This window comes from Macaca fascicularis, chromosome 10 (genome assembly GCF_037993035.2).
Source record: "Macaca fascicularis isolate 582-1 chromosome 10, T2T-MFA8v1.1".
NCBI lineage: Eukaryota > Metazoa > Chordata > Mammalia > Primates > Cercopithecidae > Macaca > Macaca fascicularis.
In genome coordinates, this window is record NC_088384.1 from 9,456,517 (window position 1) to 9,484,010 (window position 27,494).

General features: G+C 50.5%; 1 protein-coding gene and 1 long non-coding RNA gene across 7 annotated transcripts in view; one reads left to right on the plus strand and one right to left on the minus strand.

The window, feature by feature from the left end:
- Nucleotides 1-4,582: 4,582 nt before the first annotated feature.
- LOC102142698 (uncharacterized) overlaps nt 4,583-27,494 on the minus strand; it is a 39,461-nt gene continuing 16,549 nt past the window's right edge. For 2 of the 6 annotated variants that reach the window (XR_012418676.1, XR_012418678.1), the window contains 4 exons: nt 14,204-14,362; nt 13,009-13,542; nt 9,562-9,798; nt 4,583-5,907 (listed from right to left, as the gene is read on the minus strand). This is a non-coding gene — a long non-coding RNA (uncharacterized lncRNA). Of the gene's footprint in view, nt 5,908-7,495; nt 9,799-13,008; nt 13,543-13,711; nt 13,889-14,203; nt 14,363-15,505; nt 15,602-27,494 lie in introns of those variants that run through there. The other 4 variants (XR_012418674.1, XR_012418675.1, XR_012418679.1 and 1 more) reach the window with 3 other exon arrangements.
- Nucleotides 7,555-11,941, plus strand: CYP2D6 (cytochrome P450 family 2 subfamily D member 6). The gene is made up of 9 exons (XM_045364240.3): nt 7,555-7,822; nt 8,530-8,701; nt 9,257-9,409; nt 9,498-9,658; nt 10,086-10,262; nt 10,453-10,594; nt 10,795-10,982; nt 11,443-11,584; nt 11,688-11,941. The coding sequence occupies exons 1-9, from the start codon at nt 7,643-7,645 to the stop codon at nt 11,864-11,866; spliced, it is 1,494 nt and encodes a 497-aa protein (XP_045220175.2). The 5' UTR covers nt 7,555-7,642; the 3' UTR covers nt 11,867-11,941.

Sequence of the window (27,494 nt, forward strand, 5' to 3'; positions counted from 1 at the left end):
ATACTTTGTTTTTCTATGTGCTTACTATTACCAGTGAGTTTTATACCTTTAGGTGATTTATTCTTGGTCATTAACATCCTTTTTTTTCAGATTGAAAAACTCCCTTTAGCATTTCTTGTGGGATAGGTCTGGTGTTGATGAAATCTCGCAGCTTTTGTTTGTCTAGGAGGGTCTTTATTTCTCCTTCCTGTTGGAAGGACATTTTTGCCAGATATGCTTTTCTAGGGTAAAAGTTTTTTTTCCTTCAGCACTTTAAATATGTCATGCCACTGTCCCCTGGCCTGTAAGGTTTCCACTGGAAAGGTGACTACCCCATGTCATGTATTGGAGCTCCATTGCACGTTATTTGCTTCTTTTCTCTTGCTGCTTTTAGGTTCCTTTCTTTATCCTTGACCTTTGGGAGTTTAATTATCAGATGCCTTGAGGTCTTCTTCTTCTTTGGGCTAAATCTGCTTGGTGTTCTATAAACTTCTTGTACCTGAAAGTTGATATCTTTCTCTAGGTTTGGGATGTTCTCTGTTATTATCCTTTTGAATAAACTTTCTACCCCTGTGTCTTTCTATTTTTTTTTCTTTTTTTTTTTTTAGGTGGAGTCTCACTTTGTCGCCCAGGTTGGAGTGCAGTGGTGCAATCTTGGCTTACTACAACCTCTGCCTCCTGGGTTCAAGCAGTTCCCTGCCTCAGCCTCCTGAGTAGCTGGGATTACAGGACCCTGCCATGACGCCCGGCTAATTTTCATATTTTTAGCAGAGACGGGGTTTCACCATCTTGGCCAGGCCGGTCTCAATCTCCTGACCTTGTGATCCACCCGCCTCGGCCTCCCAACATGCTGGGATTACAAGTGTGAGCCACTGCACCCGGGCCCCTCTGTCTTTCTCTACCTCCTCTTTAAGGCCAATAACTCGTAGATTTGCCCTATGCTTTAATAACTTTAATTATGATTTAGTAATAGATTTGCCCATAGATTTAAAACTCTGATGAATTCTTCAGTATGTCAGTTGCATTTTTTAACTCTAGAATTTCTTCTGGATTCTTTTTAATTATTTCAGTTACTTTGTTAAATGTATCTGATAGAATTCTGAATTCCTTCTCTGTGTTACCTTGAATTTCCTTGAGGTCCCTCAAAACAGCTATTTTGAATTCTTTGTAAGGTCACATGTCTCTGTTTCTCTGGGATTGGTCCCTGGCACCTTAGTTTGTTTGGTGGGGTCATGTTTTCCTGGCTGATCTCGAGACTTGTGGATGTTTGCTGATGTCTGGGCATTGAAGAGTAAGGTATTTATCGTAGTTCTTGCTGTCTGGGCTTGTTTATGTCTGTCCTTCTTGAGGATGATTTCCAGGTATTTGAAGGGACTTGGGCCCCACGATCAATAATGCTGTGGTTTTGGGGTTTTTGTTTTTTTGTTTTTTTTGTTTTTTGTTTTTTGTCTTTGTTTTCTTTTTGAGACAGAGTCTCACTCTGTTGCCCAGGCTGGAGTGCAGTGGCGCAATCTCGGCTCACTGCAAGCTCCGCCTCCTGGGTTCACGCCATTCTCCTGCCTCAGCCTCCCGAGTAGCTGGGACTACAGGCACCCGCCACCACGCCTGTCTAATTTTTTGTATTTTCTAGTAGAGACAGGGTTTCACTGTGTTAGCCAGGATGGTCTCGATCTCTTGACCCCGTGATCCCGTCTTGGCCTCCCAGAGTGCTGGAATTATAGGCGTGAGCCACTACGCCCAGCCGTGTTTTTGTTTTTGTTTTGAGACAGAGTTTCACTCTTGTTGTTGCCCAGGCTGTAGTGCAATGGCATGATCTCGGCTCACTACATCCTCCACCTCCCGGATTCAAGCAATTCTGCCTCAGCCTCCCGAGTAGCTGGGATTACAGGCATGCACCACCACATCCAGCTAAATTTTTGTATTTTTAGTAGAGATGGGGTTTCACCATATTGGCCAGGCTGGTCTCGAACTCCTGACCTCAGGTGATCTGCCCATCTCAGACTCCCAAAGTGCTGGGATTGCATGTGTGAGCCACCCCACCCGGCCAACGCTGTGGTTTTTGAAACCTCATAGAGGTACCGCCTTGGTCTTGGATAAGAGCTGGAAGAATTGTCTGGATTAGCAGGCAGAGACTCTTTTTCTCTTTCTTTACTTTTTCCCAAACAAATGGAGTCTCTCTCTCTCTCTCTCTGCTGAGCCACCTGGAGCTGGGGGTGTGGTGATACAGGCACCTCTGTGGCCACCACCACTGGGACTGCACTGGTCACACTTGAAGCCAGCATAGCACTGGGTCTCACCCAAGGTCTGCTGTAACCACTACCTGGCTACCACCTATGTTCACTCAAGGCCCTAGGGCTCTGCGACCTGCAGGTAGTGAAGCCATCCAGGTTTGTGTCCTTCCCTCAGGGTGATGAGTTCCCCCAGTCCCTAGGTGGGTCCAGAAATGTTGTCTGGGAGCCGGAGATTATTGTCAAAAACCTTAGCAATTTGCCTCTTCTTCTATTCCATTGCAGCTAAGCAATGGAAAATACAATACAAAGTCCTTACAATACAAACTGCAATACAAAGTCCTTCCTGCTCTTCCCTCCACTTTCCACAGATGGGGATTCTCTTCCAGTGGCCCCCACCCCCGCCAGCCCATGGTGGGGGGTTCTGGCAGACCACAGCTGATGTTCACTAAAGCCCAAGGGCTCCTCAGTCAGCTTGTCGTCAATGCTGCCAGCCCTGGGACTCACCCTGCAGGGAAATGGCCTTCCCTCTGGCCCAGGGCAGGTCTAGAAATGCTGTCCAAGAGCCTAGGCCTGGACTCAGGGACCGCAAAAGCCTCCTTCGTGCTCTGCCCCACTGTGGCCAGGCTGGTACCTAGGGTGCAAGACAAAGTCCCCTTTACTCTTCCCTCTGCTTCCCTTTTTCACTTTCGCCACCAGAGCTGGGAGTGTGCCAGGTCACACCTGAAGTCAGCATGTCTCAGAGCCCAAGGCCCATGGTGTACTCCCTGGGTATTGCTACCGGTTATTCAGGGCCCACGGGTGATGAATCCTGCCAGGGCTGGGTCCTTGTCTCCAAGACAGTGGGTTCCCTTCTGCCCCAGGGTGTGTCTAGAATGCTGGTGAGCTAGGGCCTGGACTGGGCACCTCACTCCTCTACCCAGCGTCCTCTTCTACTGTGGCTGAACTGGTATCCAAGATGCAAGACCAAGTCCTCATTACTCATCACTCTTCTCTCCTTGAGCAGAAGAAATGAGTTACTTTCATTGTTTTGCCAGCTCTGCACCCCGGGGTTGGGGGAGGGGTGGCAAGCACTCTCTGAGCCACCCTGGCTCCTGGCTCCTGGCTCCTGGCTCCCTGGGTCATGTGCCACCCCAGTCCTCTGGCTCTGAGCCGAGCCCAGTACTAGGAATTGCTGAGGAACCACAGTCCTTGTGTCCTAGACTGTCTTGCAAGTTTACCTAGGATCCCTGAGTACTTTGACCCGTGGTGGCGAGGCTTGCCCAGAAACTCAAGTTCTGGCCACTGGAATGGGCGATTCCCCTCTGGCTAGGGCTGGCCCAAATGCTCCCTTCTGGTGTGGGTGCTGACTGAACCCAGCGTGGCTTTGCTCTCTGCTGTGACAGGGCAGCCCTGAGTCCAGTGTCATGCACCCCAGTCACTGCTCTCTCCCTCCCACAAGTGCACAGACTCAGTGCTGCATGGCCTCTGCCAGCAGGTGAGGGAGCAGGGTGGTGTCAGCGATTTAAGACTGTCTTTCCCACCCTCATCAGTGCGTCTTCCTGTGATATGAAGTTAAAACCAGGTACTGTGGTGGCTCAGCTGAGTTTTGGATCTTGTGACGGTGCTTTTCTGTGTGCAGATAGTTGTTAAAATTTGGTGTTCCCATGGGGGTGAGGAGTGGAATGAATGCTTTGCCCCCTTTCTTTTTTCTTTTTTTTTTCCCCCCTGTTACAGGGTCTCCTTCTGTGGCCCAGACTGGAGTGCAGTGTGCGATCACAGCTCACTGCAGCCTCAACTGCCTGGGTTCAAGAATTCCCCCACCTCAGGCTCCTAAGTAGCTTGGACCTGCATCACCGCACACGGCTAATTTTTAAATTATTTGTAGTGACAGGGTCTCGCCATGTTGCCCAGGCTAGTCTCAAACTCTTGGACTCAAGTGATCCTCTTGCCTTGGCCTAAAGTGCTGGGATTACAGGTGTGAGCCACCACATCCAGCCTATCCTTTACTTCAATGTAGCCAATGGCACACAATAATAACCAAGGGATTGTATATTTAGCTTGTTTCTTGTTATTTTACATTTCCTTACACATCCACTGTGCCAGCTCCTTGGGAGTTGGTTCCATCATTTCTAAATTCTGTAACTAACTTTACCTCTCATAACTGATCACAGTGCAGCTACTGTGTCATGCCATAAGTGACACAGTAACTATGCAGGAATAAAGCTCCATCAGCCACCTCCTTTACCTTCCTTTTTCCAAGTTAAGCTTGCACCAAGTTTCAGAGAGGGTAATTCTAGTGAATCACACTTCTGAAGCCAGCTGTGTCGGGAGTCCCCAAGATCTGCCCCTCTCAGTTCAGTGATTTGCTATAAGAACTCAACGGAATTCAGAAATGCTGTTATACTCATTGTCATGGTTTATTACACTGAAAAGATACAGATAAAAGTCAGCAGAGGTCAGTGGTGCCCAGGACAGAGTCCAGCAGACACACAGCACAGAATTCCCACTGTTGTCTTCCAGTGCAGTCATACAGACAGTGCTGTATTCTCCCAGCCACAGTGTGTGACACATGTACAGGACACTGCCTGTAAGGGACCTCCACCAAGCCCTCATGTTCAGAGGAGTTCTGGGGGGTTGGTCTTGTACGTATGGAGTACTTGAGTGGCTGACATTAGGTACGAAGTCTCCTGCCCCCTCTAGAGGTCAAACTGATACAGGCAGATCCAAGGTCTCTACCATACATCACCTTGTCAGCAAACTGGCATGGCCTAAGGCTTCAGGAATTCAAAGACACTGTTACCAGGCAGAATACTACCAAAGCACACAGCTCATCTTCCAAAAACTGGTCGAGGTCTTGTTCTTTTTTCTTCAAGATACAGAGATGCTGCCTTCCCCAAGCTGATGAGTCGACCCTTTACTGCACAGAGGCTCCCTCAGCCTGGAGGCCCACATTTCAGGCCCAACTCAAGCCAACGCACCAGAGGCGGCAGTGCCACCAGCACCATCACAACAGTGACCTCTTTTCATAACAGTAGACAAAATTCAGCAGGAAAATAATGTTCAATGTAGAATTCTAGGCCAAGCATGGTGGCTTACATCTGTAATCCCAGCACTTTGGGAGGCTGAGGCAGGCAGATCACTGGAGGTCAGAGGTTCAAGACCAGCCTGGCCAACATGGTGAAACCCCGTCTCTACTAAAAACACAAAAATTAGCCAGGTGTGGTGGGCGCCTGTAGTCCCAGCTACTTGGGAGGCTGAGGGCAGGAGAATCGAACCCGGGAGGTGGAGGTTGCCATGAACCAGGACTGTGCCACAGCACTCCAGCCTGGGCAACAGAGCAAGACTCCATCTCAAAAAATAAAAAAGAATTCTAGACCCAACCAAACTGTTAGCCACATATAAAGACAGACATTTAAGACATCTTACGTCTCATAAATACCCTCAGATGAGCTGTGACATCTGCAGAAATAACACATTGAAATTCACCATTTGCTGTGCGACATGAAAAACCTGACAAAAACATCAGTCTCAACTTTTTCAGAAGTCTGGAAATTAACTAAAAGCTCATAAATACCCATGAGCATTTATTCAAGAAAAATGGAGGGCCAGGCACAGCAGCTCAGACCTGGAATCCCAGCCCTTTCAGAGACTGAGGTGGAAGGTTCTCTTGAGACCAGGAGTTGGAGACCAGCCTGGGCAACATAGCAAGACCCCGTTTCTACCAAAAAATGAAAGAAGAAAAGTGGCTGAAGCTGAGAATGGCAAGCTATGTGGTATTTTAACTTGTTCTGTTCATATCCCCCCTCTCCCCAGTTAGGAGAGAGACTTGAAACAAGACAGTCTGCATGGCCCCACAGAAACCTGAGGAAGCCCCAGCAGCTGGAGCTTCAAAACCTCATTCCCAAGCCAGACATGATGGTGCATGCATGTAATCCCAGTACTTTGGGAGGCCAAGGCAGGTGGATCACCTGAGGTCAGGGGTTCGAGACCAGCCTGGCCAACATGGTGAAACCCTGTCTCTACTAAAAATACAAAAAAATCAGCCAGGCATGGTTGGTGGGTGCCTGTAATCCCAGCTACTCTGGAGGCTGAGGCAGGAGAATCACTTGAACCCTGGAGGCGGAGGTTGCAGTGAGCCGAGATTGCGTCATTACACTCCCGCCTGGGCGACAAGAGCAAAACTCCGTCTCAAAAACAAAATTATTTGGGCTCAGTGGTGCCTGTAGTCCCAGCTACTTGGGGGGCAGGAGGTCTACTTGAGGTCGCGACTGCAGTGAGCCATGATCCTGCCACTGCACTCCAGCCTGGGCAACAGAGTAAGACCCTGTCTTTTTTTTTTTTTTTTTTTTTAAGTCAACATATCCTGAACAAAGGATCCTCCTTAACATTCCCACCAGATTTCTAATCAGAAACATGGAGGCCAGAAAGCAGTGGAGGACGACAGCCCTCAGGCAGCCCTGAAGGATGTTGTCACATGCTGGGGCAAGGGCCTTCAGGTTACTAACTGGAAGCTCTGGGAACAGCCCTGTTGCAAACAAGAAGCCATGGCCAGGCCGGAGCCCAGGAATGCGGGCTGGGCTGGGATCCAGGCGACAGCTTTGAGGCTCACTGGGAGCGGCCTCTGGACAGGAGAAATCCCACGCAGGAAACCTCAGGCATGGCTGAGAAGCGCAGTACTTGGTGCTGGGTCTGTATGTGTGTGTGTGACAATGCGTGTGCCGAGTGTCAGTGTGAGTCTGTGTGCACGTGAGTACTGTCTTCGTGTGGGTGATTTTGTGGGTGTGTGATCGTGTCCCTCCAAGTGTGGACAAGTGTCTGGGAGTGGACAAGAGGTCTGTGCACCATCAGGGGTGTGCATAGCGTCTGTGCATGTCAAGAGTGCAGTGTGAAGCGAAGGGACCAGGCCCATGGCGCCTCTGATCATCATGAGCTCCCTAAGGCCCCAGGTAAGTGCCAGTGACAGATAAGGGTGGTAAAGGCCACTCTGGAACGGGTAGGTGGGGTAAGGAAAGGGGAAGGCCATGTTCTGGAGGAGGGGTTGTGACCACATTAGGGTGTATGAGCCTAGCAGAGAGGTGGATGGCAGGGTGCAATGAGACCTTGGTTATCCCAGAAGCCTGTGCGGGCTTGAGAAGCTGGGAGTGGGGAGAGGGAGTGACTTCTCCAACCAGGCCCCTCCACCACCCTACCCTGGGTAAGGGCCTGGAGCGGGCAGCAGGGGCAAGGGCCTCTGGAGCAGCCCCTACCCGCCCAGGCCTGACCCTGTACCCACTGGCAGTACAATCAAAACAGCAGGTTGGCTCACAGCAGAGGGCAAAGGCCATGATCAGCTTCCTTTATAAGGGAATGATCACGCACTTGGTGTGCTGAGAGTGTCCTGCCTGGTCCTCTGTGCCTGGTGCGGTGGGGGAGCCAGGTGTGTCCAGAGGAGCCCAGGGGGCAGTAAGGCAGCTATGGAGCTAGATGCACTGGTGCCCCTGGCTGTGACAGTGGCCATCTTCCTGCTCCTGGTGGACCTGATGCACCGGCGCCAACGTTGGGCTGCACGCTACCCGCCAGGTCCCCTGCCACTGCCAGGGCTGGGCAACCTGTTGCATGTGGACTTCAAGAACACACCATATTGCTTCGACCAGGTGAGGGAGGAGGTCCTGGAGGGTGGCAGAGGTCCTGAGGATCCCCCACCAGCAGCAAACATGGGTGGTGGGTGAAACCACAGGCTGGACCAGAAGCCAGGCTGAGAAGGGAGCGGGTTTGGGGGACTTCCAGGGGGAGGGCATTTGTGCATGGTACGAAGGACTGGATTTTCCAAAAACCAAGGAAGAGTAGGGCAAGGGCCTGGAGGTGGAGCTGGACTTGGCAGTGGGCGTGCAAGCCCATTGGGCACAATATGTTATGGAGCACAAAGTCCCTTCTGCTGACACCAGAAGGAAAGGACTTACGAATGGAAGACAAGTCAGGGTCTTTTAAAGTCAGGTCTTTAAATCAGGAAATCAAGGATGAAGGGTGTGCAGTGACCTGGTTCAAACCTTTTGCACTGTGGGTCCTCAGGCCTCACTGCTCACTGGCATGGACCATCATCTGTAAAATGGGATGCTAACTGGGGTCTATCGGCAATTTTGGTGACCCTTATAAGGTCATAGCTGGGTGATGCATCCAAACTGAGTTCCTCCATCATAGAAGGTGTGAACCCCACCCCCACCTCAGGATCATGAGGCCAGGTCTCCTCTTTCCACCTGCTCACTCCTGGTATCCCCGGGGGTCGCCCAAGGCTCAAATAGGACTAGGACCTGCAGTCTGGGGGGACCCTGGCTTGACGGAGGCCCTGACCCTCCCTCTGCAGTTGCGGCGCCGCTTCGGGGACGTGTTCAGCCTGCAGCTGGCCTGGACGCCGGTGGTCGTGCTCAATGGGCTGGCGGCCGTGCGTGAGGCGCTGGTGACCTGCGGCGAGGACACAGCCGACCGCCCGCCTGTGCCCATCAACCAGGTCCTGGGTTTTGGGCCGCGCTCCCAAGGCAAGTGGCGGTGGGCACAGAGACCTCATTTCCGTGGGCCCTGGGTGGGCGGTGACCGAAGTCCGAGCTGGGCGGAGAGGGCGCGGGGTCGTGGATGTGAAACATAAAAGGCCAGCCAGTGGGGACAGCGGGCCAGGAAACCACCTGCACTGGGGAGGTGTGAGCCTGGGGATGAGGGCGGGGCTTGTGACGAGTGGGCGGGGCCACTGCCCAGACCCGCCAGGAGCCAGGTGGGTGAGGATGGCGCCTTTCCCAGCTGGAATCAGGTGTCGAAGAGGGGGACGGCGTCAGCGCCTGTGCGTGGGCTCAGTGTAGGTGGGGCGGGGCATGCGGGATCTTCCCTGAGTGGAAAGGCGGTCAGGGTGGGCAGAGAAGAGGTGGGGCAAAAACCTGCCCCAGGCAGGGAAGCAAGGCAGGTAAGCAGAGTGGGCCCTGTGCCCAGCTGGACCAGGCGAGGGACTGCGGGAGACCTTGGGTAGCGCTGGGTTGGAGTGGGTGGCAGAGGGTGGGGCCAAGGACTTCATGGCCACTCGCACCTGCCTGTCCTGCCCCTAGGGGTGTTCCTGGCTCGCTACGGGCCCGCGTGGCGCGAGCAGAGGCGCTTCTCCGTTTCTACCTTGCGCAACTTGGGCCTGGGCAAGAAGTCGCTGGAGCAATGGGTCACCGAGGAGGCCGCCTGCCTCTGTGCTGCCTTCACCGACCAAGCCGGTGGGTGATGGGCAGAGGGGCACAAGGCAGGAACTGGGAAGGCGGGGGACGGGGAAGGTGACCCCTGACCCGCATCTCCCGCCCCCAGGACGACCCTTTCGCCCAAACAGCCTCCTGGATAAAGCAGTGAGCAACGTGATCGCCTCCCTCACCTACGGGCGCCGCTTCGAGTACGACGACCCTCGCTTCCTCAGGCTGTTTGACCTAACACATGAGGCACTGAAGGAGGAGTCAGGCTTCCTGCGCGAGGTGCAGAGCGATGGACGCCGGGGTCTCTGCAGGGCGAGCTCCTGAGAAGTGCCAGGGCTGCAGTAGGGGCTCCGAGGAACAGGATTTGCAGAGGGTTTGGGAAAGGACATTCCTAGAGAGTCCACTGCTAGAGGAAGGGCCTGGAGGAGAATGGGAAGTCTCAGACAAGGTCATGGGAGAGGTGTGCCCGGGTCAGGGGGCACCAAGAAAGGCCAAGGACTGTGCCCCCGTCCATGGTGATTTCGATTTTGGGTTTCTCTTCTGGCAGCCCAGGGCAAGGAGAGAGGGTGGAGGCTGGCACTTGGAGAGGTCAGTGGTGGAGACAGGCAGGCCCTGGGTCTTCCCTGGAGACAGCTGGGGCCCGAGACTGGTCCAGGTGAACACAGAGCACAGGAGAGATTGAGACCCCGTTCTGTGTCTGGTGTAGGTGCTGAACGCCGTCCCCCTCCTCCTGCGCATCCCTGGGCTGGCTGGCAAGGTCCTACGCTCCCAAAAGGCTTTCCTGACCCAGCTAGATGAGCTGCTGACCGAGCACAGGATGACCTGGGACCCAGCCCAGCCACCCCGAGACCTGATTGAGGCCTTCCTGGCAGAGATGGAGAAGGTGAGAGCGGCTGCCACGGTAGGGAGCAAGGGTGGTGGATTGAGCATCCCAGGAGGAATGAGGGGAGGCTGGGCAAAAGGTGGGGCCAGGGCATCCCGGCAAGCAGCATCTGGGCTGATAGGTACAGAATGGGAGGTCATTAGGGGGCTACCCCAATATGTCCCCTGAGCACCCTCTTGGCCCTGCTCAGGCCAAGGGGAACCCTGAGAGTAGCTTCAATGAAGAGAACCTGCGCATAGTGGTGGCTGACTTGTTCTCTGCTGGGATGGTGACCACCTCGACCACGCTGGCCTGGGGCCTCCTGCTCATGATCCTGCACCCGGATGTGCAGCGTGAGTCCAGCTGGGGCCGAGTGCAGGGGGCGAGGGAGGAAGGGTACAGGTGGGGGCCCGTGAACTTAGCTGGGACACCCGGGGCTCCCAGCACAGTCTTGAAAAGGCTCCTGTAAGCCTGACCTCCTCCAACACAGGAGGCAGAGTGTCAGGGCTACCCCCTAGGTGCTGACCCATTGTGGGGACGCATGTCTGTCCAGGCCGTGTCCAACAGGAGATCGACAACGTGATAGGGCAGGTGCGGCGACCTGAGATGGGTGACCAGGCTCGCATGCCCTACACCACTGCCGTGATTCACGAGGTGCAGCGCTTTGGGGACATCGTCCCCCTGGGTGTGACCCATATGACATCCCGTGACATCGAACTACAGGGCTTCCTCATCCCTAAGGTAGGCCTGGAGCCCTCCTCACCCCAGCTCAACACCAGGCCCTGGTGGTAGCCCCAGCATGGCCACTACCAGGTGGGCCCAGTATAGGAACCCTGGCCACCCAGTCCCTTAATGCCATCACATCAACTGTCCCAGCTTGGTTGTGGGGTCCAGAGTAGAGGCAGGGCTGGCCTGTCCATACAGAACCCCAGTCTAGTGGGGTTCTGATCTGTTGATCAGGACCTGCCAGAATGTCGGACGACCCAATGCCTGTAGGGAGAGGGGGCAGCGTGGGTGCCCCTGAGAGGTGTGACTGCGCCCTGCCATGGGGTCAGAGAGGGTGCCCAGGAGCTTCTCAGGTGCAGGACTAGTTGAGAGTCCAGCTGTGTGCCAGGCAGTGTGTGTCCCCCGTGCGTTTGGTGGCAGGGGTACCAACATCTTAGAGCCCAGTCCCCACTCTCACCCTGCATCTCCTGCCCAGGGGACGACGCTCTTCACCAACCTGTCATCGGTGCTGAAGGATGAGGCCGTCTGGGAGAAGCCCTTCCGCTTCCACCCCGAACACTTCCTGGATACTCAGGGCCGCTTTGTGAAGCCAGAGGCCTTCCTGCCTTTCTCAGCAGGTGCCTGTGGGGAGCCCGGCTCCCTGTCCCCTTCTGTGGAATCTTGCAGGGGTCCTGCCCGGGAGGCAGGCTCACTGACACCCCTCCCCTCCCCTCCCCACAGGCCGCCGTGCATGCCTCGGGGAGCCCCTGGCCCGCATGGAGCTCTTCCTCTTCTTCACCTGCCTGCTGCAGCGCTTCAGCTTCTCGGTGCCCGCCGGACAGCCCCGGCCCAGCCACCATGGTGTCTTTGCTTTCCTGGTGACCCCTTCCCCCTACGAGCTTTGTGCTGTGCCCCGCTAGAATGGGGTACCTAGTCCCCAGCCTGCTCCCTAGCCAGGGGCCCTGATGTACAATAAAGCAATGTGGTAGTTCCAACTTGGGTCCCCTGCCCAGGCCCTGGTTGGGAACGTCCTCCCCAGGGCAGTCCCACCCCTGCCTCATTCCTGCTTACCCCACCACCTGGCCGCGTTTGAGACAGGTATGTTGAGGTTGAGCAGATGTCAGCTAGCCTTGCCCATAATCCCATGTCCCCACTGACCCAACTCTGCCCAGATTGGTGACAAGAACTACATTGTTCTGGCATCTGGGGGAAGGAGCCAGAATGGGCTGACTAGAGGTGTCAGCCCTGAGTGTGGTGGAGAGGGCAGGACTCAGCCTGGAGGCCCACATTTCAGGCCTAACTCAGCCCACCCCCCATCAGGGGCAGCGGTCCCGCCAGCACCATCACAACAGTTACCTCCTTTCATATGTGACACTCCAAAAAGGAAGACAAATCATGGCATCAGGGACTATATGCCAGGGCTACCTCCCAGACCTCAGTCAGCAGGTGCCAGAACGTTCCCTGGGAAGGCCCCAAGGCCCCATGGAAGCCCGGGACTAAGCCACCGTCCTCAGCCTCTGTCACCTCACCACACGACTGGCCACCTCTCTGGGTCCTCAGACATGCCGCTGTCCAGACCCCTGACCAGTGGCAAGTTTGCCCTCGGGGCCAGGCTGGAGCTGGAGAATACTTGCTGGGCTCCAACCCTAGGTGCCATCCTCCCGGTACGGGGTCAGGCAGGGCCCACAGGCTTGGCCAGAGGCCATGCATAAGCCCTGTGGGCCACAGGCCTGCCCTAGGGACAGGAGTCAACCTTGGGCCTATGAGGCACTGGGGCGGGCAGAGGAGCAGGTGGTGGCATGGGCAAGCTGAGAGCCAGAGACCCTGACCCTAGTCCTGGCTCTGCCATTACCCCATGTGACCCTGGGCTTCTGTTTCCCTTCTGCCAATGAGAAGGCTGCTTCAGCTGCCCTGAGTCCTGTCTTCCTGCTCTGCCTTCTGGGGCTGTAGCCCTTGCTGGCCTGGAGCCCACCAAAGGCAGGGACCGCTGTCCTCACCGACATAATGGGCTGGGCTGGGCACACAGGCAGTGCCCAAGAGTTTCTAATGAGCATCTGCTTACCTGAGTCCTGGGCAGACCCTCTTAGGGAACAGCCTGGGATAGAGAACCACAGACACTCTGAGAAGCCACTTGAGACCTCTTTTGCCAGAGGACCCTACAGCATCCCTGGCAGCGGTTCCCGCCAGCATTTCTGTAAATGCCCTCTTGCCAGGGTGCGGCCCGGCTGTCAGCACGAGAGGAACGTTGGTCCATCCCCTGGCACCGAGTCAGTCGGAAGGCCGGCCAGGGCCCCCTTGTCCCTTCCAGAGACAATCCATTGTGGTGACGTGGCTCGGTGGCAGGAAGTGCTGTTCCTGCAGCTGTGGGGACAGGGAGTGTGGATGAAGCCACACTGGGTCTCTCTGAAGATGGAAGCCCCAAAAGGCAGCAGCAGGGCCTATAGCAGCAGCAACTCTTGGAATTACTGGAAACTTTTTCTTCACAGTTCTGAGTCTTGAGGGTGTTGGAGGCTGAGAGCCAGTCCAGGCAGAGCTCTGTCATGAGCACGGGGAACCAGTCCCAGGGCCTTATGCTCTTTGCTGTCCTCAGAGGCCTCTGCAAAGTAGAAACTGGCGGCCTTTTGAGTCCCCTGCTGGGAGCAAACCTCCCTCTGAGATGCCCGGGGGCCAGGTCAGCTGTGGTGAAAGGTAGGGATGCAGCCAGCTCAGGGGAGTGGCCCGGAGTTCCTGCCCACCCAAGGAGGCTCCTAGGAAGGTCCAGGTACCTGACTCCTGGGCTGTTTCCCTCCCCTCCACAGCTCAGGAAGGCGGGAAAGGGCTGGGGTGTGTGTGACCCTAGCAGTCGCTGAGAAGTAGGATGGAAGCAGTGCCCTGCAGCACGCTGGGCCGGTGGTCTTACCAGATGGATACCCAGCAATTTCCTTTTGAACCTTTTTATTTTCCTGGCAGGAGGAAGAGGAACCCAGCAGTGAGATCAGGCAGGTTCTGTGTTACACAGACAGGGAAACAGGCTCTGTCTGCAAGAAGTCGGTGGGGCCAGGATGAGGCCCAGTCTGTTCACACATGGCTGCTGCCTCTCAGCTCTGCACAGATGTCCTCACTCCCCTGGGACAGCAGCTTGGCCTGCTGGTCTTGAGGTTGAGCCAGCCTCCAGTACTGCCTCCCTGCCCCGCTGCCTCCCACTCTGCAGTGCTCCGTGGCTGCTCAGTCGGACCCATGCTGGAGACATTCCAGTTGAAGCCCCGGGCTGTCCTTACCTCCCAGTCTGGGGTCCCTGCCACCTCTTCTTGCTCAGCAGGAATGGGGCTAGGTGCTTCCTCCCATGGGGACTTCACCTGCTCTCCCTCCTAAGACAAGACAGCAGCCTCCTCGGGGGCAGCATCATTCAGTCCTCCAGGTCCCCTGGGGATCATGACCTGCAGGAGGAATAAGAGGGCAGACTGTGGGCAGAAAGGCCTTCAGAGCACCTCATCCTCCCGTTCTCACACTGGGGTGTCGCAGTCCTGTGAAGTTCTTCCTTTTCAGTTGAGCTGTGGTAACCTTGTGAGTTTCCTGGAGGGGGCCCGCCACTACCCCCAGGACTCCCTGCCATGTGTCTGGGTCTAACTGAGCTCTGATAGGAGAGAGCCCCAGCCCTGAGCCTTCCAGGGGAAGCCTTACCTCAGAGGCTGGCTTCTTCCTACTCTTGACTTTGCGTCTCCACAGAGGGAGGTGGGAGGGGTGACACACAGCTATGAGTGGCGAGCAGTCCTTCCCTGACTGGCCCATCCTCTCCAGGTGCAGTCCCCCTTACTGTGTCAGCCAAGGGGGCCAACATAGCCACCGCACTCCAGGGGTAGAAGAGTGCCAGCCCTTACCCACCTGAGTGGGCACAGTGTAGCATTTATTCATTAGTCCTCACACTGGCCTGACAGTCTCCCCTATGGGCTGCATGACAAGGAGAGAGAAAAGGCTGAGGTGAGATCTGTCAACACCTCAACCTAAAAAATCTATAATTGAACCGGCCACAGTGGCTCATGCCTGTAATCCCAGCACTTTGCGAGGCGGAGGCGTGTGGATCCCCTGAGGTCAGGCGTTCAAGACCAGCCCGGCCAACATGGTGAAAACCCCGTCTCTACTAAAAGTACAAAAAATTAGCTGGTCGTGGTGGCGGGCATCTGTAATCCCAGCTACTTGGGAGGCTAAGGCAGGAGAATTGCTTGAACCTGGGAATTGGAGGTTGCAGTGAGGTGAGATCACGCCATTGCACTCCAGCCTGGTCAACAAGAGTGAAACTGTCTTTTTAAAAAAATCTATAATTGATATCTTTAGAAAGATAAAACTTTCCATTCATGAAATAAGAATAGGAGGCTCTAAAATAAAAATGTTCAAACACCCACCACCACTAATTCTTGACAAAAATATAGTCTAGATGCCGCAGCTCATGCCTGTAATCCCAGCATTTTGGTAGGCTAAGGCAGGAGGACTGTTTGAGCCTAGGAGTTCAACATCAGTCTGGGCCACCTAAGACCCTGTCAGTACAAAAAATTGAAATACTAGCTGGGTGTGGTGGCACACACCTGTAGTTTCAGCTGCTTGGGAGGTTGAGGCAGGAGGATCACTTGAGTCTGGGAACAAGGCTGCAGTGAACTATGATCCTGCCACTGCACTCCAGCCTGGGCAACAGAAAGAGACCTTGCCTTAAAATAAAAATAACATAATAATAGGAATGCAAAATCTAATCAAAGTATACAAGCTAAACTTGAAAAAAATATTTTCCAGAAAGAACAGAGAAGAGGTCAGGAGCTCCAACAGCTAAATTGTTTAGATGTTTCTGAAAGAGGCAGCAGAGACAACAGACTAGGAGGCAGGGAGAGATGTCAAATAAATACATTTCTTTTTTGTCAAGACAAGTTCTCAGAGATGAAGAACATGAGTTTCCAGTAGAGAAGGAAACATCAACTGTTCAGGACAATGAATGAAGGGGACTCGCCCCTGATTTTGTTGTCAAGAAATTTCACAGCACCGAGGACAGAGCGGAACCTAAACACTTGCAGAGATACAAACAAAAAAGTCTGAGCTTTAGGAATTCAACATTCATCAGACTTCTCCACACCAACCTTTGAAGCTATAAGATAAGGAAGACCTTCAAAATCTGAGAGAAAATATTTCCAATCTAGAATTCTAGACCTAGCCAAATGCTATGCAAGTATGAATTGAGATCTTTTCAGATACATGTCTCAAGACTACCCCTCAGGAAGCAACTGGAGGTTGTACTTTACTAAAAGGAGAAACGGAAAAGAAGATAACATGGGACCCAGCACAACAGGCAGGGAGAGCCCCTGAGCATAAGGGTGAATGGGGAGCTCAGGAGGACAGCTAGGCAGCAGACCTCCAGGGTGCCCCATCCAGATGGAATCAGGGAGATGGAGGGCTCCTGAGATACGTCTCCATGAAAATGATCATATGGACAAATGACCTGATCTGTCTAAATGTATTGCAAAAGAGATTTCTATTTTCGGCAGAAAATCTGAATGAATGAATTATATAATAGATGCACAGAAAACTAAAGAAAGAGAAGAAAAACCAAAATCATGACTTAACTGGGACTACTGTCTACATTTTTTGTTTTGAGAAAGTCTTGCTCTGTTGCACAGATTGGAGTTTTTTTGAGATGGAGTCTTGCTCTGTCACCCAGGCTGGAGTGTAGTGGCATGATCATGTTTCACTGCAGCCTCCACATCCTGTGCTCAAGTAAGTGACTCTCCCACCTCAGCTTCCTTAGTAGCTGGGATCACAGGGCACCACCACACCCAGCTAATTTTTTTTAATAGACAGTGTCTCCCAATGTTGTCCAGGCTGGTCTCAAACTCCTGGACTAAAGCGATCCTCCCACGTTGACCTCTCAAGTAGCCAGGACTACAGGCATGAGCCACTGTATTTTTCCGATTTTTTTTTTTTTTTGTACAGAGTCACACTATGCTGACCAGGCTGGTCTGGAACTTCTGAGCTCAAGTGATCCTCCTGCCTTGGCCTCTCAAAGTGCAGAGATTATAGGCGTGAACTCTCACGCCTGGCCTGTTTACATAGTTTAATAACATAAATCTTCGATACTGATCTAATAAAAATCGAAATATGCCTTTTAGAATGGCTTTCAAAAAGAACAAATGCTGGAGAGGATATAGAACAACTGGAACCTCTTGGTTATTGCTGATGAGACAGCCACTTTGAAAAAGTTTGAGTTTCTTACAAAATTAAACTTACACTTACTATATGACCCAAAAATTCCACTGCTAGCTCTTTACTCAAGTGTAAGGAAAATCTATGTTCACACAAAACTTGTACATGAATATTAATAGTGATTTTATGCCCCAAACTAGAAACAGCCCAAATGTTCTGGCACATCCAAACAATGGACCACCACTCAACAATAAAAGGAACTACTGATATACATGACTAGATGAATCTCAAATGCTTTGTGCTAAGTAAAATAAACCAGACTGAAAAGGCTACCATACATTTCCATTTATATGACAATCTTCCATTTATATGACAATCTTGCAAAGGCAAAACTACAGGAACAGGAAACTGTTCACTGATTGCCAGGGTGTGGGAGTAGGAGGAAGGGTTGACTACAGGTGACTATTGAGGATTTTTTCTTTTTTTTTTTTTGAGGCGGAGTCTCTGTCGCCCAGGCTGGAGTGTACTAGCGCAATCTCGGCTCACTGCAACATCCACCTCCTGGGTTTAAGGTATTTTTAGTAGAGACGGGGTTTTACTATGTTGGCCAGGCTGTTCTCAAACTCCTGACCTTAGGTGATCCACCTGCTTTGGCTTCCCAAAGTGCTGGGATTACAGGCGTGAGCCACCGAGGCCAGCCACTTTTTTTTTTTTTTTTTTTTTTTAAGACAGAGTCTTGCTGTGTCACTCAGGCTGGAGTGCAGTGGAGTGATCACTGCTCACTGCAGCCTCAACATCCCACACTCAAGTGATCCTCTCACTTCAGCTTCCTGAGTAGCTGGGACCACAGGCACACGCCACCACGCCCAGCTACTTTTTAATTTTTTTTTGTAGAGACAGGGTCTCACTATGTTGCCCAGGCTGGTCTTGAACTCCTGGGCTCCACCAATCCTCCTGCCTTGCCCTCCTAAAGTGTAAGTGAGTCACAGTGCCCGTCCCTTAGATTCTCTCTTTAACCTCTAACTCCACCCTGTCTTCCTCACATTCAGCAGAGAACACAGGCACCATCAGATGGGCATTTCCTCAACTTTCGGCCACCAAACCCATTCACTCACCGGCTTCTCATGGGCCATTTCCTCTTCCAGGGGGGGAGAAGAGGAGGCTGCCCTCCTGTCTCCGAAGCTAGCCTTGCTCCTGTGCCCCATTTCATCTGGTCTTCTCACCTGGGCATTTGGGGATCTCGTCTCACCTCAATATTCTCCTTTTCCTTTTTTCTGGCTCCTTCCATCAGCATCTAAACACATTGCTGATCTCTTCCATTAAAAAGAAAAAAGCCCTTCTCCCTTGAATCCATATTCCTTCTCCAGCTACTGTCCTAACTGACCCCCTACCCTTCACACCAGTCTCCTGAAAGTGGTGTTGGCAGGGGGTGTATTTACTGCTTTCTACCTCTCCCGCACTCCACAATCCACTTCAACCTGTATCTGTCCCTATAAGCCTCTGAAACCCCCTCACTGAGGTCACCAATACACTCCTAGTCACCAAACCCAGCTGACCCTTTCTTTTTTTTTTTGAGACAGAGTCTTGCTCTGTCACCCAGGCTGGAGTGTAGTGGCATTATCTCAGCTCACTGCAAGCTCCGCCTCCCGGGTTCATGCCATTCTCCTGCCTCAGCCTCCCGAGTAGCTGGGACTACAGGTGGCCTGCCACGAGGCCTGGCTAATTTTTTTTTTAATTTACTTACTAGTAGAGATGGGGTTTCAATATGTTAGCCAGGATGGTCTCGATCTCCTGACCTCGTGATCCGCCCCCCTCGACCTCCCAAAGTGCTGGGATTACAGGTGTGAGCCACCGCGCCCGGCCCCAGCTGACCCTTTCTTTAACAACCTCGCCTTTTCTCTTGGCTGGTTGACCTCTCATGCTCTGGTTTACCTCCTGCCTCCCACTCCTTTCTCTCTCTCTCTCTCTCTCTCTGTCTCTCAGTGTCTGTCTATCTCTGTCTCTATTTCTGTCTCTGCCTCTCTCCCTCTCTGTTTCTCTGTCTCTATCTATCTCTCTGTCTCTATCTCTGTCTCTATATCTCAGTTTCTGTCTCTCTCTCTCTGTCTCTATCTCTGTCCCTGTCTCTCTCTCTGTCTCTCTCTGCCTAAATCTCAATGTCATTTTTCTCCATGTCTTGCTGCTGACGACAAAGACTCTGAACTTCCACCTCAGACACTCACTTCTAGGCCTTTGCATGTGCTGTTGTCTACGCTAGAAATCTGCAGATAAGCCTTTTACCATATCAGTGTCAGGCAGCTTATCTACCCCCTCTTGGGCTCTACGACCAAACCCGAGAGGAGCATTGGGGCCCAGCTAACTCTGGGAGTTCAGTGCACCGGCCCCCCCTTTTGCATGGAGAGTGGTGTCTATGTGTGACATCATGTCTTAGGGGGACTTTATGACAGGACAACCTCTTCAACCTTGGCCAGAACAGCCGTCAAATGCCTCAGGGTGGCTTTAAATCCCCAGCAGTGAAAGACAGCCCCTTTGTACGTATCTCGGTTCAATTCAGCACAAACAGTACTGGTTGAGCAGCTACAATATGCCAAGCTCTGTGTGAAGTCCCATAGAGACACAAAGACACAAAGGTGTGTAAGACTCAGTCTTTTTTCTTCCTTTAAGACTGAGTCTTGATCTGTAGCCCAGGCTGGAGTACAGCGGCATGATTGTGGCTCACTGCAACCTCTGCCTCTCGGGTTCAAGAGATTCTCATGCCTCAGGTTACCAAGTAGCTGGGATTACAGGTGTGCATCACCATGCCCAGCTAATTTTTTTGTATTTTTAGTGGAGACAGGGTCTTGTCACATTGGCCAGGCTGGTCTCAAACTCCTGGCCTCAAGTGATCTACCTGCCTCGGCCTCCCAAAGTATTGAGATTACAGGCATAAGCCGCCACTGCACCCAGCCAAGACTCAGTCTCACTGCATAATACAATAAGCATATTTTCTAAATCAAAAACAAGAACACCGCCTAACAATTGAATGTCATCTATTCATTCATTCAACCAGTGTCCGCTGAGCTTCCATTTTGGTCCAAGCACTATGCTGAGAGAGTCAAAGGTAAACAGGATATAGAGCCTACCACTGAGGAACTTGAAGACTTCAAACAGACATCTTATGGTTCAAGACAATAACTTCTACCTTCCTCCAAATTTCTGTAAATGGAACAATAATTACAAATCTACAGGTGGTTGAAACTGAGGGATAGATGCCTCAGTTTCACATACACATGAAACATTCACCAAGATAGGCCATATTCTGGACCACAGAACAAATCTCAATAGATTTTAAATTTATTTCAAGTATGTCCTTCAACCACTGTGGAATTAAAAATTAGAAATCAGTAACAGAAAGATTCCTGGAAAAAGTATGAGCTCAGACTCACCTAACCCTGCCCCAACCTGACGGTATTTCTCTACCCACCCTGGTAGCTGATCACAAAAGCCATAAACTCTTGAGAGCTTTATGGCCCTGTCCACCACCTGAGAAATCCTAATACTTATCCTGACCAACTTAGGGCAAGCTTATATCCCCCTCCTAGTATTGCAGCTGGTGTTCTCTTGAAAGCGCCACCTCCTGGCTGGAAGTCAACCAAGTCAGGACATTACATCAACTCACAACAGAATAACCCTGCCCCAAGGAAGGCGAAAACAACAGCTAATTCCACTGTCTGCAACATCCTGGCTAACCAGAGCTCCTGAGTCTGTCCACGTGACAACTTCACTGCTAGCATAACCAGCATTTGAGAAAGCCAGCACAGTAAACAAAACTACAAGCAAGGACTCTCACACTCACAGTCTACTTTACTCCCCTCCCACCTCCACCAGAGCAGGTGCTGGTATCCATCGCTGGGAGACCTAAAGACGGATCACATCACAGGACTCTTTGCGGACATTCCTTAGCACTAGCCTGGAACCTGGTAGCCCCACTGGGTGGCTGGACCCAGAAGAGCAATAGCAATCACTGCAGTCTGGCTCCCAGGAAGCTCCATCCCTAGAGGAAGTGGGAACCCATCACACCAAGGGGTCACTCTGTGGGGCAAAAGAACCTGAACAGTAGCCCCTGAGTTCCAGATTTCTCCCCTGAAATAGTCTACCCAAGTGAGAAGAAATCAGAAAACTTGTAATATGACAAAACAAGGTTCTCTAATACCCCCAAAAGACCACACTAGCTCCCCAGAAATGAATGAAATCAAGAAGACATCTCTGAATTGCCAGATAAACAATTCAGATGGTTGATTATTAAACTGCTCAAGGAGATACCAGAGAAAAGTGAAAACAAACTTAAAGAAATTTAAAAAACAATACAGGCTATGGATTGGCCAGGCACAGTGGCTCATACCTGTAAACCCAGCACTTTGGAAGGCTGAGGTGGGCTGATCACTTGAGGTCAGGAGTTTGAGACCAACTAGCCAACATAGTGAAGCCCCATCTCTACTAAAAATACAAAAATTAGCCAGGCATGGTGGTGCGTGCCTATAATACCAGTTACTTGGGAGGCTGAGGCAGGAGGATTGCTTGAACCCAGAAGCCAGAGGTTGCAATGAGCTGAGATTGCACCTCAGAGACAGAGTAAGACCCTGTCTCAAAAAAAAAAAAAAAGAGAAAAGAAACGAAAAACAGAAAATATAGGCTATGGATGAAAAATTCTCCAGAGAAATAGATATTATAAGAAAAAAAATCACAATTTCTGGAAACGGGAGACACAGAGAGATACAAAATGCACTGGAAAGTGTCAACAACAGACTAGAACAAGTATGTAGGATACAGTAAAATTCCTCTTCAAAGGTTTAGCCTGTTAACTTCTTTGTTCTTTGTTCTCAAACTCAACTTTCTTGTTCTCTATGCCTCATTGCCCCTACGTACTGTAACTGTAAACAACATCCCTGTCAGTCCTAATCAATAACTCACATCTGTTCCCCTGGCTACCCGCTCTTCACCCATTCCTCCCTTGGAAACCGCACGTCCCACCACTGTAACTCACATTTCCCTTCCCTTCCTTATTTGGGAAAGTATTCACAAATAGCCAATCGGGTCATATTAGATGGTGCGGTCCAACCCCAGCCCATGGAGGAGTGACACAGAGGTAGGGATTGTGTTAGGAATAAAATCCCTGCTTTCCTTTGTTTGGTGTACTCTTGCAATCGTGATTGACACAAGCAGCACCCTTCTGCAAAAGTAAATTGCCTTGCTGAGAAAACTTTCATCTGAGTGCTGGTTTCACTTTGCAGTACCGAGCATTTATCTCCAACAAATCTGGGGCTTATCTGGGATTCCCATTCTCCTCCGGGGAAGGGGTCTCTGGTCACCTCTCATAAAGAGACGTGTCCCACTGCCTCGTTGCAGTGGCCTCAGGGTGAGGGATCAGGACCCAGCCGGTGTGACAAATAAACCTGGACTCTCAGCAATGTGGGGGAAAAAAGGCTTGCAACACCACAGTGACCAGGTAACTTTGTGCACAGACCAAGGTAAGAAACATCACTGGGGTGACAAAGCATTTCCTTGGTGGTCAGGATATTCTGGAGGTTGAAAGTGTGTGTGAATGATCGCAAGCATTACTGCTTGCAGTGCTGCTTGTGTGAATGGTACTAAGTACTACTGCTGTGTGGAGTGAGTGGGTCCTATCTGCGGTTCCATGGTCATCTCATACAGCTTAGGACGGATCCTGCTGTGGGGTTTATACTGACATGCCAATGCTAAGAGGGATCTAAATTCCCCTCCGGGAAGCGACCAGAGTGGACGAAGCAAAAGAAGGATGCAAGGAACCTCCAGCAGGTGGGGCTAAAGGATATAAATCTCTAGTATGAGGGATTGAGTCTCAAAAAGCCTCCAGAAAAGACGACGCAAGAAATCTCTAATACAAGGGATTAAGCCTCAGCAAGCCTCCAGAAAAGGATAGGCAATAAATCTCTGTACAAGGGATTGAGCCTAACTAGGACTCAACATGGGAAATATCCCAAGCAAGACAGGGAGTAAAAAGGATAAAGATAGCAATAAAGATATTCCTGCTGTTAGTCCCCTAGGTCTCATGTTAAAATATTGGAAAGATAATGAGAGAACTAAACATAAGAAAAAGCAGGCCGGGCGCAGTGGCTCAGGCCTGCAATCCCAGCACTTTGGGAGGCCAAGGCAGGCAGATCATGAGGTCAGGAGATCGAGACCATCCTGGTTAACACGGTGAAACCCTGTCTCTACTAAAAACACAAAAAATTAGCCAGACGTGGTGGCAGGTGCCTGTAGTCCCAGCTACATGGGAGGCTGAGGTGGGAGAATGGCATGAACCCAGGAGGCGGAGCTTGCAGTGAGCCAAGATTGCGCCACTGCACTCCAGCCTGGGTGACAGAGCAAGACTCGGTCTCAAAAAAAAAAAAAGAAAGAAAAGAAAAGAAAAAAGAAAGAGCAACAAATTAAAAAACACTGCTGTTTTATTTGGACTCAGGGACCCTATCCTCAAACTGTGATGTGTCAATTTTTTTTTTTTAGACGGAGTCTTGCTGTGTTGTCCAGGCTGGAGCGCAGTGGCACAATCTCATCTCACTGCAAGCTCTGCCTCCAGGTTCACGCCATTCTCCCGCCTCAGTCTCCCAAGTAGCTGGGACTACAGGCACCCGCCACCACACCTGGCTAATTTTTTGTATTTTTTAGTAGAGACAGGGTTTCACCTTGTTAGCCAGGATGGTCTCGATCTCCTGACCTCGTGATCTGCCTGCCTCAGCCTCCCAAAATGCTGGGATTACAGGCATGAGCCACCGCGCCCGGCCGCCAACTTCTAATTCAATATGTAAATGATAAAAGTCCAGTCTCTCAAGAAGAACAGGTCTATGCTCTTCGTTGGAGGCAGGGACCTGTCCTCCTCTTTCCCTTAAAGACAACTAGGGAAAAACCCAATCCAGCACCTCAAAATGAAGAGTCAGAGGGCCATCCTGCTTCTGTCTCCCAACATCAATGTCACCTCATGTCTCTCCTGACAAGGGGAAAACTTGGCGTTCCTTGGAAGCTTAACAGGATGCAGTGAGCTTAAGCCTTTCCAAGAGCTTACCCATCAGTCTGCCCTTACTCATCCTCAAGCAGATGTACGGTGGTACTGTGGTGGACCCTTACTGGACACTCTGCCAAGTAACTGGAGTGGTACTTGTGCTCTTGTCCAATTGGTTATCCCTTTCACCCTGGCATTTCATCAACCAAAAAAAACCACAACACTGTAAAATAAGAGAAGGCCCTTATGGTTTTTTTGACTCTCAAGTTTATTTAGATGCAATTGGAGTCCCATGGGGAGTACCTGATAAATTCAAAGCCCAGGACCAAATAGCTGCAGGATTTGAATCAATATTTCCATGGGTAACTATTAATAACAATGTAGACTGGATAAATTACATCTATTATAACCAACAGCAGTTTATTAATTACACTAGGATGCTGTCAAAGGAATAGCTGAGCAGTTAGGGCTGACCAGCCAGATGGCCAACAGAATGGCTAATTTTTTAGCCTAGGCATGATATTAGCTGAAAAAGGTGGAGTTTGTGTTATGATTAAAACTCAGTGTTGTGCCTTAATCCCGAACAATACTGGCCCAGATGGGAGTATAACAAAAGCCTTACAAGGACTTACCATTTTATCTAATGAATTGGCTAAAAATTCTGCAGTCAATAACCCTTTTTCAGGATGGCTAGACAGGTGGTTTGGTATACAGGTGCGCCACCACACCCAGCTAATTTTTGTATTTTTAGTAGAGACGGGGTTTCATAATGTTGGCCAGGATGGTCTTGATCTCCTGACCTCATGATCTGCCTGCCTCGGCCTCCCAAAGTGGTGGGATTACAGGCGTGAGCCACCACGCCTTGCTGAGTAGCTATTCCTATATCACACAAACAGACTTTAAAGCAACAACAGTTACAAAAGACAAAAAGGAACATTACATAAGGATGAAAGATCAGTCCAACAGGAAAATATCGCAATTCTAAATACATATGCACCTTAATGCTTAAGCTCCCAGTGTATAAAATAATTATTACTAGATCTAAGAAATGAGATAGATGGGCTGGGCACGATGTTATCCCATCATCGTGTTATCCCGACCTAATGTTGAGGTCGGGAGTTCGAGTCCAGCCTGGCCAACATGGTTAAACCCCATCTCTACTAAAAATACAAAACTTATCTGGGTGTGGTGGCAAGCACCTGTAATTCCAGCTACTCAGGAGGCTGAGGCAGGGAAATCACTTGAACCTAGGAGGCAGAGGTTGCAGTGAGCCAAGATCATGCCACTGCACTCTAGCCTGGGCAACAGAGCAAGACTCCATCTCAAAAACAAACAAACAAAAACAGGTAAAGATGACACAGATTAACACCCTCATAAACACAGATGCAAATATTATTAACAAAATCTTATCACATTGAAAATAATATGTAAATATATACAACATTATCCATAGCACTTACTCCCAGGAATGCAAGGTTGGAAAGAAAGAAATAAAACTGTATTTTCAAATATCAGGATTGTGTGTAAAATCCTGTGGGATCATCCAAAAACCACTACAGCTTAACAAGGTTGAAGGATGCAAGATCACTGTATTAAAATCAATTATATTGCTATATAATAGCAATAAACAATTGAGAATTAAAATTTCTTAAAACCCAGTTATAATTAGCATCCAAAATATAAAATACATAGAGAAAATAATCTAACAAAAGCTACATGCAAAATCATATACTAATAATGAAAAAACATTCCTGAGAGAAATTAAAGATGATCTAAATAAATGAAGAGCCATACCATGGTCATGAATCAGAAGACTCAACATTTTAAATATGTCAGTTCCTCCCAAATTAATCTATAGATTCACTGTAATCACAATAAAAATTCCAGCAATTTTCTTGTTGAAATTGATTGCTGTTTCTAAAATTCACAGAGGAATGCAATGCAGGCCAGGCACAGTGGCTCATGCCTGTAATCCCAGCACGTTAAGAGGCCGAGTCAGGTGGATTGCTTGAGTCCAGGAGTTCGAGACCAGCCTGGGCAACATGGTGAAACCCCGTCTCTACAAAAGGACAAAAATTAGCTGGGTGTGGTGGTGCATGCCTGTAATTCCAGCTACCCGGGAGGCTGAGGCAGGAGAATCTCTTGAACCTGAGAGGCAGAGGTTGCAGTGCACCAAGATTGTGCCACTGCACTTCAGCCTGAGTGACAGAGTGAGACTCCATCTCAAAAAAAAAAAAAAAATACAGGTATGAACATGCTTCAAAAAATAAAAATAGAGTCTCAGCATAGAAATAGGAGATATAAGGAAGAATCAGATAGAAATTTTAGAACTAGAAAATATAACAACTGAAATAAAAAGCTCAGTGAATGGGCTCAAAAGTGTAAAAGAGGACAACACAAGCAGTGAACTGGAAGACAGGACAACAGAAATTACCCAATCTGAACAACAGAGAGAAAATGGACTGGAAAAAGTAAACAAGAAAGAAAAGAAAAGAGGCCAGGCGCAGTGGCTCACACCTGTAATTCCAGCACTTTGGGAGGCCAAGGCGGGTGGATCACGAGGTCAGGAGATCGAGACCATCCTGGCTAACACGGTGAAACCCCATCTCTACTAAGAATACAAAAACAAAATTAGCCGAGCATGGTGGTGGGCACCTGTAGTCCCAGCCACTCGGAGGCTGAGGCAAGGGAATGGCGTGAACCCGGGAGGCGGAGTTTGCAGTAAGCCAATATCACACCACTGCACTCCAGCCTGGGCAACAGAGTGAGATTCCATCTCAAGAAGAAAAAATAAAAAAGAAGAAGAAGAAGAAAAGAAACAAACAATAAAAACAACCTCGGGGATCTGTGAGGCTATTAATAAAGGATCAGAGTGGGGCATGGTAACTCACCCCAGTAATCCCAGCATTTTGGGAGGCAGAGGCAGAAGGATTGCTCGAGTCCAGGAGTTTGAGACCATCCTGGACAACACAGTAAGATGCCATCTCTACAAAAAATACAAAAATTAACTGAGTGTGGGGGCCGGGCACAGTGGCTCACACCTGTAATTCCAGGACTTTGGGAGGCCGAGATGGGCGGATCACAAGGTCAAGAGATCAAGACCATCCTGGCCAACTTGGTGAAACCCCATCTCTACCAAAAATACAAAAATTAGCTGGGCGTGGTGGCAGGTGCCTGTAATCCCAGCTACACAGGAGGCTGAGGCAGGAGAATCACTGGAATCCGGGAGGCAGTGGCTGCAGTGAACCGAGATCATGCCACTGCACTCCAGCCTCACGAAAGAGCAAGACTCCCACTCAAAAAAAAAAAAAAAAAATTGAGTGTGGTGGTGCACACCTGTGGTCCCAGCTACTCTGGGGGCAGAAGTGGGAGGA